The following is a 19,184-nucleotide window of genomic DNA, read 5'->3' as shown; positions in this document are numbered from 1 at the left end:
GAGGCCAGGCGCCATTCCCTCTCGATCTTGTGCTGAGTTGAATTTTGGCTGTGGAAGAATGGAAGAGCTTTTCTAATAACATGGGCCTGCCTGCCTGTGTGCCAGAAAAACAGCAAAGACAGACTTTCTCCACCACCCAGTCAATACCTTACTCTACACCCCCTCCTCCACATATATCTTTTTTTTTTTTTTTTCCAGTCCTGGGGCTTGGAACTCCGGGTCTGAGCACTGTCCCTGAGCAGCTTTTGCTCAAGGCTAGTACTCTACCACTTGAGCCACAGTGCTACTTCCGGCTTTTTTTTGTGGTACCGAGGAATCAAACCCAGGCCTTCATGCATGCTAGGCAAGCTACCGCGAAGCCACATTCCCAGCCCCACATACATCTTTTTCTGAAAAACAAGTTTGAACACTAGGCCTCCTTGCTCTACTGGTGCTCTATCACTTGAACCACACTTCCAGCTCTGCTTTTTTTTTTTTTTGTCATGGAGCTTGAACTCTGGGCCTAGGCTTAAGCTTGTTTGCTCAAGGTTAGCGCTCTACCACTTTGAGCCAGAGCTTCACTTCCAGTCAGGTGGTTCATTGGTGATAAGGGTTGCATGGACTTTCTTGCCCTGGTTGGTTCCAAACTGCAATCCTCAGATTTGAGCTTCTTTTGTAGCTAGAATCATAGACCTGAGCCATCAGTACCAGGCTTTTTCTTTTTTTTTTTTTTTTTTTTTTTTTTTTTTTTTTTTTGGCCAGTCCTGGGCCTTGGACTCAGGGCCTGAGCACTGTCCCTGGCTTCTTCCCGCTCAAGGCTAGCACTCTGCCACTTGAGCCACAGCGCCGCTTCTGGCCGTTTTCTGTATATGTGGTGCTGGGGAATCGAACCTAGGGCCTCGTGTATCCGAGGCAGGCACTCTTGCCACTAGGCTATATCCCCAGCCCTTTTTCTTTTTTTAAAACAGAAAAAGAGGGGCTGGGAATATGGCCTAGTGGCAAGAGTGCTTGCCTCATACATACATGAAGCCCTGGGTTCCATTCCTCAGCACCACATATATAGAAAAAGCCAGAAGGGGCGCTGTGGCTCAAGTGGTAGAGTGTAGCCTTGAGCATAAAAGAAGCCAGGGACAGTAGTGCTCAGGCCCTGAGTTGAAGCCCCAGGAGTGGCAATATATATATATTCTTTAGTCTCACTGTGTGGGAATGCCTAGAGCAGCCCTGCTTTTTGCTGATTATTTTGGCCCTGGACTTTTCTGTCCAGGATGGCTTTGAATTGTGATCCTTTGGATCTCGTCTCCTGACAAGCTAGGATTACAGGTGTCAGTGGCTCCTACCTGACTTCCTGTGTATGTTGGAGTCCAGCTGCCATGCTGGATGATTTCTGAGTGAAAGATGAGTTGCTAGCTGGGGGAGTGGCCCACTGAGCTACTGTGCAATGAAAATGTTTCTTGTTTAGATTTGAGGCTTGAGGCAGGTTTGGTGCCTACTCTAGTCACTTTTCTTCTGACAGCTACTTCCGTGGCCACCATCTATTACATGGGAGAAGTGACCCAAGCTGTAGAGGATGAAGGGTGGAATGGGGGAGGAGGGGTTAGGATAGGAATAAGGGCTTATTAGGTGACAGGAAGCATGGGTGGGGATTGTATGTAAAAATAGTTTCACATCATTTAATCTCAGTGCCCAGGAAAGAGAATAGGCCAGTATTGCACACAATTTATAGTTGTGGAAACTGAACAGAATGTGACTTTTAAGAGGCATGTTGTCAAACGGCTGGTAAGTGTATTACATGAGCGATACTTTTTGAAGTCTGCAAAACTACTTCCCCCCATCCCAGCCCACCCCCGGAAAAAAAAAAAAAGATATTTTACACAAAACAACACACTGACATAAAAACACCACTATGCTTAGAAAACAGCCCCCATAGAGCTTTTCAAAATTGTTCCTAGAGACGAGAACAGTCCTTACTTTTCTGACTGCTAAGACCTCATCCCCACCACTGGGTTCTGGGTTCCCCCTCCTCTTCCCATCTCTAGTAGCTTTGCCAGGAATGCCATGGGACCCTTTAAACAAGCAGATTAGAAGTTCAGTTAGGCCCGTGTTTGTGATATTGCATACCTCTACTTTATAGTTTTAGTTATTTTGTCAGTTGTGGGGCCTGAACTCAGGGCCTGGGGTTCTGTCCCTGAGCTCTTTTGCTCAAGGTTAGCACTCTACCACTTTGAGCCACAGCTCTACTTGGTGGCTCATTGAAGATAAGAGTCTCATGGACTTTCCTGCTCTGTCTGGCTTTGAGTTGTGATCCTCAGATCTCAGCCTCCTAATAGCTATGATTATGGATGTGAGCCACCTGTGCCCAGCTATATTTTTGGTTGATGGATGGATTGATTTGAGGCAGATATCATATATAGCCTAAGCTGGCCACCAACTTTCAGTCCTTTTACCTAGTGCTGGAGTTGCAGTTGTGCCCACCCACCCAAGCTCTGATTTGCTGGATATTCTTGACACCTTTAGGGTAGGGCAGACAGCCTGAGGCTGAAGGATGGAGAGAGCATATTGGAGGGTAGAAATAGGACTAGAACAGCCCCTGGCCAGCCTCACCAGGGCTTCAATAGCATTAAATCAGGCTGCTTGGCCTCGGTGGATTTATGTAGAACAGCCAGCTGAGACATATCTAAGGCCAAGCAGATAAAGCACTGTAGTGCAAGGCAGCCCCTCCTCCTTCAAGCACTGGCAGCCCCCCTAAGGCAGCAGAGACATCTTTAGGAACCACACAGCCTGCTTCAGGGTAACTGAATGTGGATATGGCTGTTCCTTTCATAGTCTACTTCCTCACTGTCCATTCTAGAAGGTTCCTTCAACTCCCTTTGAAACCTCTCCACCCTCCTCTTATATCCCATCAGCTTCCTGCCCCAGCTGCTTTTCTTTTCTTTCTTTCTTTTTTTTTTTTTGCTTGCCAGTCCTGGGGCTAGAACTCAGGGCCTGGGCACTGTCCCTGAGCTTTTTGCTCAAGGCTAGCACTCTACCCTTTGAGCCACAGCGCCACTTCTGGCTCTTTCTGTTTATGTGGTATTGAGGAATTGAACCCAGGGCTTCATGCATGCTAGGCAAGCACTCCACCACTAAGCCACATTCCCAGCCCGTGTGTGTGTGTGTGTGTGTGTGTGTGTGTGTGTGTGTGTGTGTGTGTGTGTGTGTTGGTCCTGGACTTGAATTCAGGGCCTGGGTGCTGTCCTTGAACTTTTCTTTGTTCAAGGCTGGCATTCTTACCACTTGAGCCATAGCTCCACAGATCTAGCTTTTTGGTAGTTTATTGGAGATTAGAGTCCCATGGACAGACTTTCCTGCTTAGGCTGGCTTTAAACCGCGATCCTCAAATCTCAGCCTCCTGAATAGCTATGATTATAGACATGAGCCACTGGTGCCCAGCTCTGCCCCAGCTTTTCTAAGAAACTGCAGAGACCAAGAGTGCATTTGCCTTCGCAGCAAGGAGGTAGAAGCTGGTCCTCACATCTTACAGAAATCAACAATTCTGCCTCAGCCATGACTGGGTTCAGAGAAAAAAAGAGAGTCCATTTGGTTAGTGTACATTCAGAAAGATAGCAAGAGATACACTGTGATGAGACAGTGCTCCTGACTTGGTGATCAGTGAATAATGGAAATCTAGGCTATTTCCACAAACAAATAAGAAAAAACATGGGGGCTGGGGATATGGCCTAGTGGCAAGAGTGCTTGCCTCATATACATGAAGCCCTGGGTTCAATTCCCCAGCACCACCACATATATGGAAAACGGCCAGAAGTGGCGCTATGGCTCAAGTGGCGGAATGCTAGCCTTGAGCAAAAAGAAACGAGGGACAGTGCTCAGGCCCTGAGTCCAAGCTCCAGGACTGGCCAAAAAAAAAAAAAAAAAAAACATGGGCTGGGAATATGGCCTCATGGTAGAGTGCTTGCTTTGCATACATGAAGCCCTGGGCCACTTCTAAAGAAAAAGCCAGGGGCTGGGGATATAGCCTAGTGGCAAGAGTGCCTGCCTCGGATACACGAGGCCCTAGGTTCGATTCCCCAGCACCACATATACAGAAAACGGCCAGAAGCGGCGCTGTGGCTCAAGTGGCAGAGTGCTAGCCTTGAGCGGGAAGAAGCCAGGGACAGTGCTCAGGCCCTGAGTCCAAGGCCCAGGACTGGCCAAAAAAAAAAAAAGAAAAAAAAGAAAAAGCCAGAAGTGTTGCTGTGGCCCAAGTGGTAGAGTGCTTTGCCTTGAGCAAAAAAGAAGCCAGGGACAGTGCTCAGGCCCTGAGTTCAAGCCCCAGGATTGGCAAAACAAACACAGCGTTTCATAATGCTGAGAGAGGCTCGCATAATAAATGCAGAGGTAGGAGTGGTCTGGCACGAAGAGACCACTGGGAAGTCTTTAAGGGTTTTTTTCCTTGAAGCAGAAGGAACACAAGATGGATCTGTAATCTTTGGATCATGGGAAGCTACCAGCTAAAAACTCTGATACTGGCTTTCAAGTTTTTCCTTCCTTTTCTTCTGCTCTGCTTTTTCTATGATCAGCTTGGTGGTCTTGTGGATGTGGGAAGTCTAGCCCACCAGCAACCGGACCTGGGTCCCTCCGGCAGAAGGCCCAGAATAGGGAGAACCCAATGCAGTCTGTTGTAAGCGGCGCAACCTGCCTCCTGTAAGCTACAAGACTTAGATATATTCTACCAATTAGGGCACATCTGTTGGAAATGCTGAAAGGCGGGTGCTGTCTCTTTAAGAGCCATCCCACTCCTCTCCTTGACTGATGAGGGCTGGGAGCGCCAGGGAGTCGGATGCTGATTAAACAGTCCTACTGCCGAGCTCCGTTAGAAAATTACTGTAATTATGATCCAGTCCCAGCAGAGGGACGAGTTCCAATCCTGCTAATAACCCTTCCAGGTGCCTCAGCTTCCGGGCCCAGGGGAGGCAGCGTCGACAGGACTCCGGCTGGCACAGGGGCCAGCCAAGGCCCTCCTGTCTAGCCTACCAAGGCAAACAACAAAGGCATTGGATTCTTCTTCATCCTCGCTGAGATCTGCGCCTCCCGGGGACTCAGGCAGTGGCTTTGGGTTGGAGTTTTATTTTGTTTTGTATCTTGGCAGAGCTCCTGGGAGTCGTTTTGTGGGAGAAAACTTTCCCCTAAACGATCACGAAAGACTAGGAAAATCACAGCTGAGAGCTGGCAATCTGTCCCGACCCTCCCCCTTCTGCAAGGGGGATGCAGCCAGCGTCCCCCCAGTCTCTCTCTCTCTCTCTCTCTCTCTCTCTCTCTCTCTCTCACACACACACACACACACACACACACACACAGTGCCAGCCTGGCCCAGCATTCACCCAGTCCCACGCAAAGCCTAAGGAATCAGAGCCACCCCATGAGCTGTGCAGAAGGGCCGTCTGCTTGCTTTGGGAACCCTGTTTCTTACTCTGCGGCAAGACACAGTATTTCACTTGGTCCTAATCAAGAGTTCTGGCACTGTCCTTTCTGATTTCTGACGTGTGAAAGCAAAAGGTGGGATGGTGAGCGCCAAGCTCTTGACCTGACAGGGTCTCTGTACTGCAGCTCTGAGCCAGCGAAACAGCCCTCGTCAGTCACACATTTTTTCCCAGCACACATCAGCTGCTACAGTGTAGGTGAGCAACACTCAAAGCCAGCATAGAGTCTGCCCTCCTGGATTTTATTTTATTTTTATTATTTTTACTGTATGCCAGTACTAGGGCTTGATCTCAGGGCCTGGGTGCTGTCCCTTGGCTTTTTCACTCAAGGTTGATGGTCTGCTACTTGAGCCATACTTCCACTTCTGGCTTTTTGGTGGTTAATTGGAGACATGAGTCTCATGGACTTACTTTTTCAGGCTGGTTTTGAACTACTTTCTTGAGATTGAGATCTCAAGAATAGGTAGGATTAGGGGCTGGGGATATGGCCTAGTGGCAAGAGTGCTTGCCTCGTATACATGAGGCCCTGGGTTCAATTCCCCAGCACCACATATACAGAAAATGGCCAGAAGTGGCGCTGTGGCTCAAGTGGCAGAGTGCTAGCCTTGAGCCAGGGACAGTGCTCAGGCCCTTAGTTCATGGCCCAGGACTGGCAAAAAAAAAAAAAAAAAAAAAAAAGAATAGCTAGGATTAGGGGCTGGGAATATGGCCTAGTGGCAAGAGTGATTGCCTTGTATACATGACACCCTAGGTTCAATTCCCCAGCACCACATATACAGAAAATGGCCAGAAGTGGCGCTGTGGCTCAAATGGTAGAGTGCTAGCTTTGAGCGAGAAAAGAAGCCAGAGACAGTGCTCAGGCCCTGAGTCCAAGCCCCAGGACTGGCAAAAAAAAAAAGAATAGCTAGGATTATAGGTATGAGCCACTGGCACCTGGCAAACCTTCCTGGATTTTAAATCCTGAAGCACTCATGCAGTTTATGGGTGGTATCTTCCTAGCCCTGCTGTAAACTGTGACTCTCATCTAGTGGTAAAAGCCCAAACTTCTAGAAGGCAGGACTTGCTTCTAAGCACACACCAAACACCCTGAGATGGTGGTGTTCAACTGGAGGGTGTTTTGCTCCCAGATAACATCTGCCAATTTCTGGAAACATTTTTTTTGTAGTCCTAACTGGGGATGGGATTAGGTGGAATACCTAACTGACCTTTAGTACTAGGATAGAGGCCAGGAGGCTGCTGGATGTGCTATAGTGCCGTCAACAAAAATAGACTTTGCTGGCCCCAAACATCTATCATGCTAAGATTGAGAAACCCTACATTCACAGGATGAAGCAGTGAGTTCAGTGAGTTCCAGGTTCTGTGCGCATGCATGCGCGCGCGCATGCACACACACACACACACACACTTGGGAGATAATGCAGAAATAATCTCACTTGGCTTCAGTGACTCAATGCCTGTAATCCTAGCAACCCAGGAGGTTGAGATCTGAGCATCAAAGTTTGAAGCCAACCCAAGCTGGATAGTTCAGGAGACTCTAATGTCCAATTAACCACCAAAAAATGGAAGGAGAGCTGTGGTTCAAGTGGCAGCCTTGAGTGAAAAAGCTCAGGAACAGCACACAGGTCTGGAGTACAAGCCCCAGGACACACACACACACACACACACACACACACGTGTGCGCACACACACACATACACACAGAAATGATCTCAAATCCCGAGAGGCCTTGCCACCATGGTGTGGTGGTATGTTGTGCACCATCCACGGCCCAGGAGCTACGGATCCCATGGTGGACAAGAGGGAGGCGTTTGGAGCCTGTTTTCTGTTCTGTGATGGGCTGAAAGCCGGCCAGCTGCTCACCATCAGGCTGGAGTGTCTGCTGTGGAGCCGCATGCCCTCTTTGAGGACCAGCACTAGGAACCTCTTGGAACTTATTTTTGTCATAGGAAGCAAAGAAGTGGCATGCTATTGCCCAGGGCTACAGACACGCTTCCCCTCAGTGGCCCTGTGCCAGGCTGAGCGGTAGAGGACTGTGACGAGGCCCCATGAGGACGCTGAACACTCATGGCAGCTGACAGCGGGCCAGCGCCATCACACTCCACGCCAGAGACACCGGTCCTCTGAACAGCCTGGACATCAGGAAAAGGAAGCATACTTGGCAGGCTTGCCTGGAAGCTAGGCCTGCAGGGAAAGGACTTTGTTAGGAGGGTGCTTGCCAGACCTTGCAAAGTCTCCTTACTAGGAGAGCCAGGTCATCCTTCCATTGATTGCCCACTCTGTAGGTGACAGGGGCAGAATCTTTTCTTGTTTTTCAGTGTGATTGCATATCCCAGAATATGCCTATAATCTCAGCGTCATTACCCTATTTACTTAAAAAAAAAAAAAGTCAGTTCAGCTGGGTGCCAATGTCTCATGCCTGTAATCTTTTTTGTTGTTGTTGGTGGTGGTCGTGAGGCTTGGACTCTGGGCCTGGCTATTGTCCCTGAGCTCTTCAGCTCAAGGCTAGTGCTTTACCACTTGTGCCACAGAGCCGCTTCATTTTTCCGGTAGTTAATTGGCGATAAGAGTCTCATAGACTTGCCAGCCCAGGGTGACTTTGAACTGTGATCCTCAGATCTCAGCCTCCTGATTAGCTAGGATTACAGGTGTGAGCCACTAGTGCGGCGCCTGGCACTTGAGCCATAGTTCCACTTCCAGCTGCTGCTGCTGCTGCTGCTGCTGCTTCCTCTTCCTCTCTTCCTCCTCCTCCTCCTCCTTCTCCTCCTCCGCCTCCTTCCTCCTTCCTTCTCTTCTTCCTCCTTCCTCCTCCTCTTCCTCCTTCCTCCTCCTCCCCCTTCCTCCTCCTCCTCCTCCTTCCTCCTCCTCCTCCTTCCTCCTCCTCCTTCCTCCTCCTCCTCCTCCTTCCTCCTCCTCCCCCTTCCTCCTCCTCCTCCTCCTTCCTCCTCCTCCTCCTTCCTCCTCCTCCTTCCTCCTCCTCCTCCTCCTTCCTCCTCCTCCCCCTTCCTCCTCCTCCTCCTCCTTCCTCCTCCTCCTCCTTCCTCCTCCTCCTTCCTCCTCCTCCTCCTCCTTCCTCCTCCTCCTCCTTCCTCCTCCTCCTCCTCCTCCTCCTCCTCCTCCTCCTCCTCCTCCTCCTCCTCCTCCTCCTCCTCCCTTCTCTTTCTCCTCTTCCTCTTTTTTTGGTAGTTAATTGGAGATGAGTTTCATGGGCTTCCCAAGCTGGCCTTGAGCTGTGATCCTCAGATCTCAGCCTCCTGAGTAGCCGCTGGTGCCCACTACAGGTTTTTTGGTGGTGGGGGAGACCATTACAAAAGATTTTTGTGGCTGGGCGCCGGTGGCTCATGCCTGGAATCTTAGCTACTTAGGAGGCTGAGGTCTCAGGATCAAGGTTCAAAGCCAGCCTGGGAGGGCAAGTCCATGATATTATTATTATTTTTTTTTTGGCCAGTCCTGTGGCTTAGGACTCAGGGCCTGAGCACTGTCCCTGGCTTCTTTTTGCTCAAGGCTAGCACTCTACCTCTTGAGACACAGCACCACTTCTGGCTTTTTCTTTTTATGTGGTACTGAAGAATCGAACCCAAGGCTTCATGCATGCTAGGCTAAGCCACATTCCCAGCCCCTATGATACTCTTATCTCTAATAAACTACTCAAAAAAAAGCCAGAACTAGTGCCATGGCTCAAATGGTAGAGTGCTAGCCTTGAACAAAAGAAGCTCAGAGATAGTGCCCAGGCCCAGAGTTCAAGCCCCAGGACCAGCAAAAAAAAAAAAAAAAAATCTCTACAAAAGGGATGCATCTTAAAATGTATAATTAGCTGAATCCCAAAGAATGATCACCGAGTCACACTAAAAAGAAAAAAAACAGCATGTCTTCTGGTTAGCTTTTCATAAGAAAATAGGGAGAATCATTCAAATCCTATGAAAAAAAAGATATCTTCTTAGTTGTGATTTTCAAACTCCCTATCCAATCTCTCACAACTCCCGTGGGGAATGAAGCTGGGCAGAAAGAAAAGGGGAGGAGCAAGGGATGCGGTAATCCACAAACTAGAAAATGAGTTTGAGTCACTGAGCTGTGCAGCGGCCCACGCCTCCGTGCATTGGCCCGCGGTTCTTAAATCAGCCCGGAGATTTTCCTACTACTTAGGGAATTAACAAATCTGCACGACTGAAGATTTATCTGTCCAGAGCCTCTCCTAATGGGAAACCTGCAGAAAGACTTTTCTGAGCCAAAATAAAAGCACTGTTGTGTCTCTGCCATCTGAATTTTTTTTTCAAATGTCACATTTAATGTTTTCACCACTGTACTTCAAATCTACATTGTACAAAGTGACCAGAAAGTATGCCATGGTAATTGACCAACCTCTGAGATTGTACCTTTCACACCAGTGTCTTCTGGGGCTGAATTTTGTTTGTTTTTAACATGCTAAAGAACAGACTTCTCCAATGGATGTGACTGGACACTAGGTTGAAATGAGCAATACAACTTTTGGGTGGGGATGGGAGAGAGCAAGGGAATGGGTGACATTGCCCAAAAAGAAATGTAATCTTGGGGTTTGGAATGTGGCTTAGTGGTAGAGTGCTTTCCTAGCATGCATGAAGCCCTAGGTTCAATTCCTCAGTACCACAGAAACATAAAGCTGGAAACTAGCTTTGAGCAAAAGAGCTCAGGGACAGTACCCAGGCCCTGAGTTCAAGCCCCAGGACAAACAAAAAGAAAAAGAAAAAAAGGAATGTACTCTTTATCTGACTGTAACTCTCTGTAGATCACTTTTATAATAACAATTAATGAAGAACATACTTTTCTTTCTTGTTGCTTTTCTTCAACTCCATCTTTCTGAGACTTTTGCCAGTTCTCGGGCTTGAACTCAGAGCCTGGGTACTGTCTCTGACACTCTCCCGCAACCCCCCCCCCTTTGCCCCAAGGCTAGCATTCTACCACTGGAATCACAGCTCCACTTCCAGCTTTCCAGCTTTTTGGTGGTTAATTGGAGATAAATTTCTCATAGACTTTCCTGCTTAGGCTGGCTTTGAATTGTGATCCTCAGATATCAGCCTCCTGACTAGCTAGGATTACAAGCGTGAGCCACAGGTGCTCAGCTCTGTCTGAGGCTGTTTTTTTGGGCTTGTTTTTTGTTTTAAAGCTGGGGTGTGTTCTGCATCAACTCTGCTGCTTCATTGTGATCTCAGGGACTGGTATGAAATATGAGTTTTTCAAATGTCACTGGAGTTGTCTAACTGTAGCAGAATCAATACACAACACATTTGACAGGTTTTATTTCTTCTAACAGAAGATTTTGTATGATTTTAGCCAAGTACTGACACCTTTTACATCCTCTATTTGGTCCTTTGCAAAGACTAATTGGTTATAAATAAGGTGATATAACCACAGACACTAAAGTGCTAAACAAAACAAAAGAAAAAGAATGAGATCTGGGGACAACAAGTCAAAGCCAACTATGGGTAGAAAAGTCCATGAGATTCTCATCTCCAATGGACCATCAAAAAGCTGGAAGTGGAAGAGTGGCTTAAGTGGTAGAGCATCAGGCTTGAGTGCCAATCCAGAACATGCAAGTCCCGAGTTCAAGCCCCAGGACTGGCAGAAAGAACAACCAACCAACAAACCCTAAGCAAACACAACCAGAGGAGAGATATAATAGGAATTCTCTTACCCATTTTTATTCACCAGAGAGAAAGGCATAGTTGGTATTGAATTAAATATAGATTTCTAAGAGGTTTAATAGCCCATCATATAGGAGAATTTAATATTGAGGTAATTGCGAGACAATGCTCATGCTATTTTGCTACATGGATGACAGAGAAAACTCACTAGAAAATATGTATTTTTAATGGAATGTTTCAGCTACACTGAGCATTTCAGAGCATCTAGTGCCCTTCAATGCCAGCTTGAACAATACAAGCCCAAATGTCCTAGCCCCAGTTTGAGTCTCCAGTGGCACTAAATTTTGTGGACATGACTATTTATTATTTATTTACTTATTTTGTGCTGGTCCTGGAGCTTGAACTCTGGGCCTAGGCACTGTCCCTGAGCTTTTTTGCTTAAGGCTAGCACTCTACCACTTGAAGCACAGCTCCACTTCTGGCTTTTTGGTGGCTAATTGGAGATAAGAGTTTCATGGACTTTCCAGTCTGGGCTGGCTTTGAACTGTGATTCTCAGATCTCAGCCTTCTGAGTGGCTAGGACTACAATTGTGAGCCATCAGCACCCAGCTATGATGATTTGTAAAAGACTATAATACAATTATTATTTTTTCTGTCTGTTATGGGAATTGACCTCAGGGCCTGTGCGCTGTCCTCGAGCCTCTTTGTACTCAATACTAGTGCTCTACCACTTGTGCCACAGTGCCACTTCCACTTTTTGAGTGGTTACTTGGAGATAAGAGGCTCATGGGGACTTTTCTGCCTGGGCTGGTTTCGAACTGCAACCCTCAGATCTCAGACTCCTGGGTAGCTAGGATTACAGGTGTGAGCCACGGGCACCTGGCTACAATTGCTTCTTAAATGTAGGGTCTTAGCTTTTTTTCCCCCCTCCCTTGCTTTATATAAAATCTAAGAAGGACAAAGCCTTTTTCACCCTACTCCTCTCCTGTTTCACTCCCCAGGAGACCTGGTGGCGATTAAGAAGCCATCCTAGACATAATGTGGTTAGTTAAGTGGTCTAATGTCCCAGTTATCCCGTTAGTGGCTGGCATTGAGGGGGATTTTGTTAGTGGCGTCAAACAGTGAAGCAGTAATCTGATTAGCCACTTGCCATCTGAGGCTGCTGGCTGAGCCGGTGGTGTCAGATTGAGTGGAGAGCGGATATGCTACATGCAGTGTTTAATGCAGACTGTGGGAATCTGCTCTTCCAAAAGGTCTCTTCTGAAACTTTCCCCTAACAGATAAGTCCTTTCAGCCTGCAAATCGTCTCCTTGACCCACCAAGCATGCTCTACCTTTTCTTTTCTTTTTTTTTTTTTTTGGCCAGTCCTGGGCCGTGAACTCAGGGCCTAAGCACTGTCCCTGGCTTCTTTTTTGCCCAAGGCTAGCACTCTGCCACTTGAGCCACAGTGCCACTTCTGGCCATTTTCTGTATATGTGGTGCTGGGGAATTGAACCCAGGGCCTCATGTATACGAGGCAAGCACTCTTGCCACTAGGCCATATTCCCAGCCCCGTGCTCTACCTTTTCTAAATACATATAATGTTGGAGACACCACAGCTACAGACCAGGTTTCTAAGCGCTCCATTTGTTTACATCTCTTAGGGTCAATATAATCTCTTTTCCTGCCCAAGGGGTGTGTGTGTGTGTATGTATGTGTGTGCATGCGCATGTGTGATGTACTAGGACTTGAACTCAGAGCCTCATGCTTTCATTTGGGCTTTTTCACTCTATCACTTGAGCCATACCTCCATTTCCAGAGTTTTGCTGGTTAATTAGAGAATTGGAGATAAGATTCTCATTGATTTATCTGCCTCAGGCTGGCTTCTAAACATGATCCTCAGATCTCAGCACCCCCCTTTTTGCCAGTCCTGGGGCTTGAACTCAGGGCCTGGGCACTGTCTCTGAGTTTCTTTTGCTCAAGGCTAGCACTCTGCCACTTGAGCCACAGTGCCACTTCTGGCTTTTTCTGTTTATGTGGTGCTGAGAAATCAAACCCAGGGCTTCATGCATGCTAGGCAAGCACTCTAACACTAAGCCACATTCCCAGCCCCCAGATCTCAGCATCTTTAGTTAGGATTACAAGTGTGAGCTACTGTCACCGGGCTTAAACCTTGCCTCTTTTTTCAACCCAGACCCAGATAGCTGCCTCTCTGTTAAGCACCTCAGAACAATGCCCTTTGCCTTACCTGTGTGTTGAGATTGGCACAAAGGTTCCAAAAGCAAGAGGCAATTGGTTCTCTCTGGTTCACCTGCTCATATGCTGCCACCTAGTGGTTCCTTCTCCAGCATTCAGTAGAAGGAGGAGGGGACACTTCTAAATTGCCTGTTGCCTGTTTGTTTTGTGCCAATCCTGGGGCTTCAACTTAGGGCCTGGGCACTGTCCTTGGACTTTCTTTTTTCTTCTCAAAGTTAATTAGCACTCTACTATTTGAGCTACAGCTCTACTTCCAGTTTCTCTGGTGGTTAATTGTAGATGGGGGTCTCACAAACTTTCTTGCCTGAGGTAGCTTTGAACTATGATCCTCAGATCTCAGCCTCCTGTACAGCTAGGATTAAAGGTGTGAGATACCAGTACCTGGCTTACATTGTATTTTTTATTTGTTTGTTGTTTTTGCCACCCACCCTGAGGCTTGAACTCAGGACCTGTGTGCTGTCCCTGAGCCTCTTTGTGCTCAAGGCTAGTGGTCTACCACTTTGAGCCACAGCGCCACTTCGAGCTTTTTCTGTTTATGTGGTGCTGAGGACTCGAACCCAGGGCTTCATGCATGTTAGGTAAGCATTCTACCACTAGGCCACATTCCCAGGCCCAAGAGTTTTATTTTCTTATCCTGGGTTTTGAAAAATCTAGAAATGAAGAGTTAGAATGGAGTATTCTGTTTTATTTCCCCTTTGAGAAACATGGACTCAGTTGACTTCTCTTGTTTGTTGGCTGGTTTCTGTCGAGGACTTGCACCAGGGCTGCAGGGAGTAAAGCCCTTACCAAGGGAGGAAGAGTTCTGCTCTGAAGAGACAGTTTCAGTAATATTCCTATAGCTGCTCACGTCCCTACCTTGTGAAATTTTACATGTTGATCCAGATAATAACAGCTAACTCATTAAACAGTGACTATACGACATTGTTACATGCATGTTACACATGAGAAACCTTTTCATGACTTATTGGAGAAGGCATAACAAACATGGATGGGAAGGGACTGGGATTGATTAGACAGCTTTCTAGTTCTGGAGGTTTGCTGGTGCTCTACTACTTGAACAATATCTCCGGTCTGGCATCTTGCTGGTTAGTGGAAGATGGAATCATAGTGACTTTTCTGCCCAGGCTGGCTTCAAACTGAGATCCTCCAGGTAGGAATCAGCCTTCTGAGTAGCTAGGATGGCGGGCATGAGCCACTGGCACCCAGAGAATTGACGATCGTAAGCATTGTTTTACTGCCTCTTGGATGTAAGAATGTAAGATAGCTGGAATGTGAGAAGCTAGAGGAATGGAGAGTCCTGTATCGGAGACCTCATCTCAGTGCTCTTCCTCAGCCCTGATTTGGGGCTGGGTGTGACAGGGGACACAGCAGGGTTAACTGAAGGCTGAAGGGGAGCTGTCCAATGTGCTGATTCCCAGGCCTTGTTCCGGCTGTCTCTGAGATTCTTCACAGAAGAAAACAAAATACCTTAACTAGTTATCTTTTTCGTTTGGTTTTGTTTTTGTTGCCAGTCCTGGAGCTTGAACTCAGGGCCTGAGCACTGTCCCTGGCTTCTTTTTGCTCAAGGCTAGCACTCGACCATTAGAGCCACAGCACCACTTCGGGCTTTTTCTATATATGTGGTGCTGAGGAAACCAACCCAGGGCTTCATGAGGCGAGCACTTTACAACTAGGCCATATTCCCAGCCCCACTAGTTATCTTTTCAAAGGGAATTTGAGCAGCTGACCCGAAACCAACCAGCAGACAGATGACCTTGTCATAAAAGACAACTGTGAGTTTCCCTCCCTGTCTGAGCTTTGTTTTGCCCTGGATCTTCCCTTCCCATGTGTGTGTGTGTGTGTGTGTGTGTGTGTGTGTGTGTGTGTGTGTGTGTAGGGTTTGAACTCTGGGCCTTAAATTTACCAGCCTGGTGCTCTATTACTTAAGTCACATCCATTAGCCTAGCATTTTGCTGTTTAAATGGAGATGGAGTCTCATGAACTTTCTGCCTGGGCTGGCTTCAAGCCACAGTCCTCCATATCTCAGCCTCCTTTGGGCTTGCAGGCATAAGCCACCAGCCCCAGTTACCCCTTCTACTTTGTTTGGAGCTGGTATGACTGTCCAGAGGCTATATTTTTTTCTGTGTTTCAGAAAAGAACACACCATCACACAAGACAAAACCAAATCCTGAGGTTTATTTGTACTTTGGAAGGCAGCCAACACAACCTCCGCTCAAAGTTTCCTCCTCCTCTTCCTCTTCCTCCTTGTGACTAGCCATGGAAAAAGCATGCGTGGGTGTGTGGATACTAGCACAGATGGACATGAGTATAGTTATGGTTTAGTAAAACCTGCTTGATGAGAAGGATCTCTTCCCACTTCTCTCAGTGGTTGCTGATCACACAAGGTAGCAGAGACTTGGATCGGTCTGTGAGGAGAGAGGCCATGGTTACAATGGAGGCTGGGAGCTTAGTTGGTCTGCTTCTTTGTAGATGCAGAACAGCGGGAAGATGTCTCCTAGAAAGCGGAAATGCAGATATTTAGTTTTGGAATTCAGACTACAGAAATGTGAATAGGGGTGAAAAATCTTCCCTCCCAACTCATCTTACAGTTTCTCAATCTTAGTTAGGAGGAACCCCTACCATCATTTTCTTTCTCCTCTCATTTCTTTTTGTCAGTCATGGGGTTTGAACTCTGGGCTTGAGTGCTGTCCCTGAGCTCTTCAGCTCAAAGCTACGGCTCTACCACTAGAGCCACAGCACCACTTCCAGTTTTCTGGTGGTTAATTGGAGATGAGTCTCACAGACTTTCCTGCTTGGGCTGGCTTTGAACCTTAATCTTCAGATCTCAGCCTCCTGAGTAGCTAGGATTTACAGTGGTGAGCCACTGGCGCCTAGCAGTGATAAACAATTTTAAATAAACGACAGGGTGGAGACAGGTGAATTTGTTTTGATTTGGCAGAAAAATTCCAACCCTTCTGCATTCATGGCCAGGAAACAGCGTCCTCATCAAGAAACTCATAAAGTCAAACCTTGAGCCACAGGCATGAGCTGCTGCTTTATGGTTGTGCACAGGCATCAGCGAGTAAGATCTATCCTTATGTATTTTCCTAAATGAATTCACTCAGCTGCTGTTGCACACTAGAGCAGGCCCTGGCCCAGCAGACTCCAAGGACAGCTTGTATCACTGTCACAGCGGACGTCATCCCTTCCCTTGCAGCAGAGGCTGCTCCCATCTCAGGCCGGAAGATGGAGCTCGCATTACCAAGCTCATCGTGGGTACCCTCCACCACCCTCCTCATTACACAAAACCCCGCTCTGTGCTGGGTGCTGCTGGCTCATGCCTGTAATCCTACAGCTGAGATCTGAGGCTCGCAGTCTGAAGCCAACCCAGGCAGGAATGTCTGTGAGACTCTTATCTCCAATTAATTACCCAAAAAGCTGGAACTGAAGCACCACCCTCAAGTGGAAAGGCTCAGGGACAGCTCTCAGGCGCTGAGTTCAAGCCCCAGAACTGGTACCAAAAAACCAAACCAAACAAACAAACAAAAAATCACTCTGTTTGGCTTGGGTGGGATCCTGTGGGAATTTCTTTGGGGATCAGTAAACCCACATTTATCCTGGTGGCAAGAGTCCCAGTTGTCCTTTGGGACAACTCTTCTTTTTCTTTAGTATTGAATCCTTGGGGCTGGGAATATGGCCTAGTGGTAAAGTGCTCGCCTCATATGCATGAGGCCCTGGGTTCAATTCCTCAGCACCACATATATAGAAAAAAGCCAGAAGTAGAGCTGTGGCTCAAGTGGTAGAGTGCTAGCCTTGAGCAAAAAGAAGGCAGGACAGTGCTCAGGCCCTGAGTCCAAGACCCAGGACTGGCAAAAAAAAAAAAAAAAAAAAAAAGTATCCTTTACTTTGTGTGTGGGGGGGGGGGTGGGAGAGAGGGAATGGGGTCCTGGGGCTTAAAAACTCAGATCTCTACCACTTGAGCTACAGCTCTATTTACAGGTTTTCTTGGTGGTTAATTGGATATGAGAGTCTTATGGACTATCCTGACCAGGCTGGCTTTGAACCCTCATCTTCATATCTCAGCCACCTGACAAGTGAGGATTATAAGCATGAGCCGCTTGTGCCCCACACATCCTTTACTTTTAAGCTGCATTCAGAGATTCTTAGAAAAAGGTTTTCTTTGTGGATTGGTGTATTTCTTTTGGTATAATAGGGTTTGAATTCAGAGTCTACTACTTGCTAGATAAGTGTGCTCCCACTTGAATCAGTGCAATGGTCTTTTGTCCCTTCCTTCCTTCCTTCCTTCCTTCCTTCCTTCCTTCCTTCCTTCCTTCCTTCCTTCCTTCCCTCCCTCCCTCCCTCCCTCCCTCCCTCCCTCCCTCCCTCCTCCCTCCCTCCCTCCTTTTCTTCCCTTCTTTCCCTGTTTGTCTTTCTTTTGTGGGGCCAGCCTTGGAGTGTGATCTTCCTACTTTGAGGTGGGATCTTGATAACTGTTTTTTTTTTTTTTTTTTTTTTTTTGCCTAGGCTGGTCTTGAACTGCAGTCCTCTCAACCTCCACCTCCTAAGTAGTAGCTACTATTAGAGGTGGGTGCCACTGGTCCCAGTTCTTTTTTTTTTTTTTTTTTTTAATAAAAGAACAAGATTAATTTCTGCATTCAAAATTTCCTGACACCTTTAGTTGAACTCAATCCTAAACTAAGGGGAGAAAAACAAGTTTGGACTCACTTTCTTTCTGTAGTGATTCATTAGTATTAGTTTTGAAGAAAAGCTACGTCACTGTCAACCCTCAGCCCCACAGAGAGAGGAAGTCATGGCGCACAAACTCCATTGAACTCTGTTCATTGCCCATGGCTCTGGTACCTGGCTTCATCTTTCTTCCACATCAAAGGCGGTGGTGAGATACTCTTTAGGAACAATTCCAACGAGGCTGTTTAGTTCTCCTACCCACCAGCCATACATGTTGTATTCCTAAGGAATGAAAAGAAAAGACTTTCAGTTAGGCCATGCTTCTGGGAGCCTCTTAGAGTGTTTGGGAAATTCTGTTTGCTGGAACCATCATTATGAAAACTCTTAACATCCCTGATGTTAAAAGAATCATCTAGAGGAAAGATGGAAACACATTCATTTTGCCATGATCCTGTCTTATTGGAAGCTTACCATATTCAAAACTATTGTGAGTTTAAATGGTAATATTATTATTATTATTTTATTTTGTTTATTTGTTTTGTTTTTGTTGCCAGTCCTGGGGCATGGACTCAGGGCCTGAGCACTGTCCCTGGCTTCTTTTTGCTCAAGGCTAGCACTCTACCTCTTGAGCCACAGCACCACTTCTGGCTTTTTTCTATATATGTGGTGCTGAGGAATCGAACCCAGGGCTTCATGTATATGAGGCGAGCACTTTTACCACTAGGCCATATTCCCAGCCCATTAATTATTATTATTTTAGTACTGACACTGGGATTTGAAATCAAGATCTTGAGCTCTCAGCCTTTTCACTTAAGGCTGGCACTCTGCTACTTGAGCCACACTTCTACTTCTGGCTTTTTGATAGTTACTTGGAGATATCTACCCGGGCTGGCTTTGAACCTTGATCCTCAGACCTTAGTCTCTTGAGTAGCTAGGATTACACTAGCTCCCAGGCCTTTTTATTTATGTATTTATTTATTTAAAATCAAGCGGAATACTAGTTTCTTTAGAGCATGTCAGGCACTTACAGAAATACCAGAACACTAAAGATACTTAGGGAGTCAGGTCGTAGTTCAAATCAATACTATTTATCAGGCATCCTCTATTTACAAAGTGCTGGTTGAGCTCCCATGGGAGTAGAATTATGAATCAGAGCATTATTTGCTCCTTGGGAGCTTACAGAATAGAGTAATGGGGTTTGGAGTCAGACAGACTGGGAACTAATTGCCCCTTG

General features: G+C 46.9%; 1 protein-coding gene across 2 annotated transcripts in view; it reads right to left on the bottom strand.

Moving 5' to 3' along the window:
* Positions 1 to 15,442: 15,442 nt before the first annotated feature.
* The window catches only part of Skap1 (src kinase associated phosphoprotein 1), a 266,764-nt gene continuing 263,022 nt past the window's right edge, over positions 15,443 to 19,184 (bottom strand). For both annotated transcript variants that reach the window (XM_048365024.1, XM_048365025.1), the window contains 2 exons: positions 18,125 to 18,232; positions 15,443 to 15,779 (listed from right to left, as the gene is read on the bottom strand). In XM_048365024.1, the coding sequence (XP_048220981.1) occupies positions 18,131 to 18,232 (102 nt within the window). In that variant the 3' untranslated portion in view covers positions 15,443 to 15,779; positions 18,125 to 18,130. The remainder of the gene's footprint in view (positions 15,780 to 18,124; positions 18,233 to 19,184) is intronic.

This window comes from Perognathus longimembris, chromosome 17, assembly GCF_023159225.1.
Source record: "Perognathus longimembris pacificus isolate PPM17 chromosome 17, ASM2315922v1, whole genome shotgun sequence".
NCBI lineage: Eukaryota > Metazoa > Chordata > Mammalia > Rodentia > Heteromyidae > Perognathus > Perognathus longimembris.
Note: the sequence above shows the minus strand (reverse complement) of the source record. Positions and strands in the feature narration are given on the sequence as shown.